The following is a 1407-nucleotide window of genomic DNA, read 5'->3' as shown; positions in this document are numbered from 1 at the left end:
TCGACTTCGACACTTCTCGTTTTATACTACATAGAATAAGAAACCTGAACTAAAAATGAACTTATAAATAATATTTTCCTTATTACCATACATCAGTTTATATTATTTCAGAAAAACCATATGCTCACTATCCTTACTAACATAATATCTATTTTCACCTAGCATCGTGTTTCTCTAAATAGTTGAAAAAAAAAATAGTTGAAAAAAAACTACCTACTTCAACAAACAATATGTTTGACATCAACGGACGGTCGGTACTTCAACAAACAATATGTTTGACATCGACGGACGGTCGGTACCTTACCCATGTGGCTGCTCGATCAGTGTGTATCCAGTCTTTTGTCCGGTGTACACACATTTTGCGTTTACAGTTTTTCTCAACAGATATTCAGATACGGATTTATCTACTTATATAATATTTTTATTTATCATAGTAGGTATTTATAATTTTTATATTTCGTTTGTGATAATCATTACCGGTAAAAAATGTAAGTATTTTGTTTTATATTATTCGTAAGATATTTTAAGAATTACATATAATCCGATTTTTAGATGTCAAATAATTCATCACCGAGTACTCCGGTATATGGAGGAGATGAGTATAATCGACGTCTGGCCGAAATACATAGCCAGTCTCCAGTTTTCATCAACATGGATGAGCATGACTTTTTCGTATATGGTGAAATGGTAAGTTTTTTTTGTTTTAAAAATAAAATATATAAAATATAAAAATAAATTATTATTATTATTATTTAGACTCAATCCGGAGATAGTGGTTACTCGACTAACCAGAGCACGCAAGTTGAAAATAATGATTGGCATAGGGCATTTTCGCCTATTCATCCCCCTGCAACACCATCACCACCTCGACTATCACAGATGGAGAATTGTCAACGTTCTTTGACACCGGTTCAGCCTGTCTTGTTGGAAGAAGCTTCGCTAGACATGTTTCCGCCGACAACACCGATAGCATACGTACTGAGGGTGAGAAACGACCTTTTTCCAGACTTAGATTCCCAGTCCTCAGTTTCACATAGCACGGTAGAAATTCCTCGGGTCATGTTAACCCCCGAATATAACATGCTTTTTGAAGGGGAAAATATGAATACGTCACATCATTCTGGAGAGCAGACAGCAGAAATGGATTGGAGTGAAGATGGAAATAACGAGGAGTTGATCAGTCATATGGAGGCATATGAAGATGATGAAGAACTTAACCGACACATGGATGAATATGAAGGTTTTTGAGGGGGGTGTAATAATTATATTATTTATTATATATTAATAAATATTTTTAAATTTTAAAACCATGCATTCAATAATTTATATTTTTTTAAATATTTTGTTAGTGGTAATTTTAAAAGTAGCATATGGTCGCTTTTCTTGCTAACTATTTTTGTAAAGGGT

General features: G+C 33.5%; 1 protein-coding gene across 1 annotated transcript; it reads left to right on the top strand.

Moving 5' to 3' along the window:
* Window positions 1-6: 6 nt before the first annotated feature.
* LOC107885840 lies at window positions 7-1401 on the top strand. Its single transcript, XM_016809532.2, has 2 exons — window positions 7-687; window positions 757-1401. Exons 1-2 carry the CDS (start codon window positions 553-555, stop codon window positions 1246-1248), a joined length of 627 nt encoding a protein of 208 aa, XP_016665021.1. The 5' UTR covers window positions 7-552; the 3' UTR covers window positions 1249-1401.
* Window positions 1402-1407: the final 6 nt, after the last annotated feature.

This window comes from Acyrthosiphon pisum, unplaced genomic scaffold, assembly GCF_005508785.2.
Source record: "Acyrthosiphon pisum isolate AL4f unplaced genomic scaffold, pea_aphid_22Mar2018_4r6ur Scaffold_18716;HRSCAF=19398, whole genome shotgun sequence".
In the NCBI taxonomy this organism is placed as follows: Eukaryota; Metazoa; Arthropoda; class Insecta; order Hemiptera; family Aphididae; genus Acyrthosiphon; species Acyrthosiphon pisum.
This window is presented reverse-complemented; position numbering and strand designations above follow the sequence as displayed.

Excerpts from the sequence above, each read along its gene's own strand:
- LOC107885840 (XM_016809532.2), top strand. The coding sequence starts at position 553 with ATGTCAAATAATTCATCACCGAGTACTCCGGTATATGGAGGAGATGAG. Across the intron at positions 688-756 it reads TTTTCGTATATGGTGAAATG|ACTCAATCCGGAGATAGTGG; the intron begins GTAAGTTTTTTT and ends ATTATTATTTAG.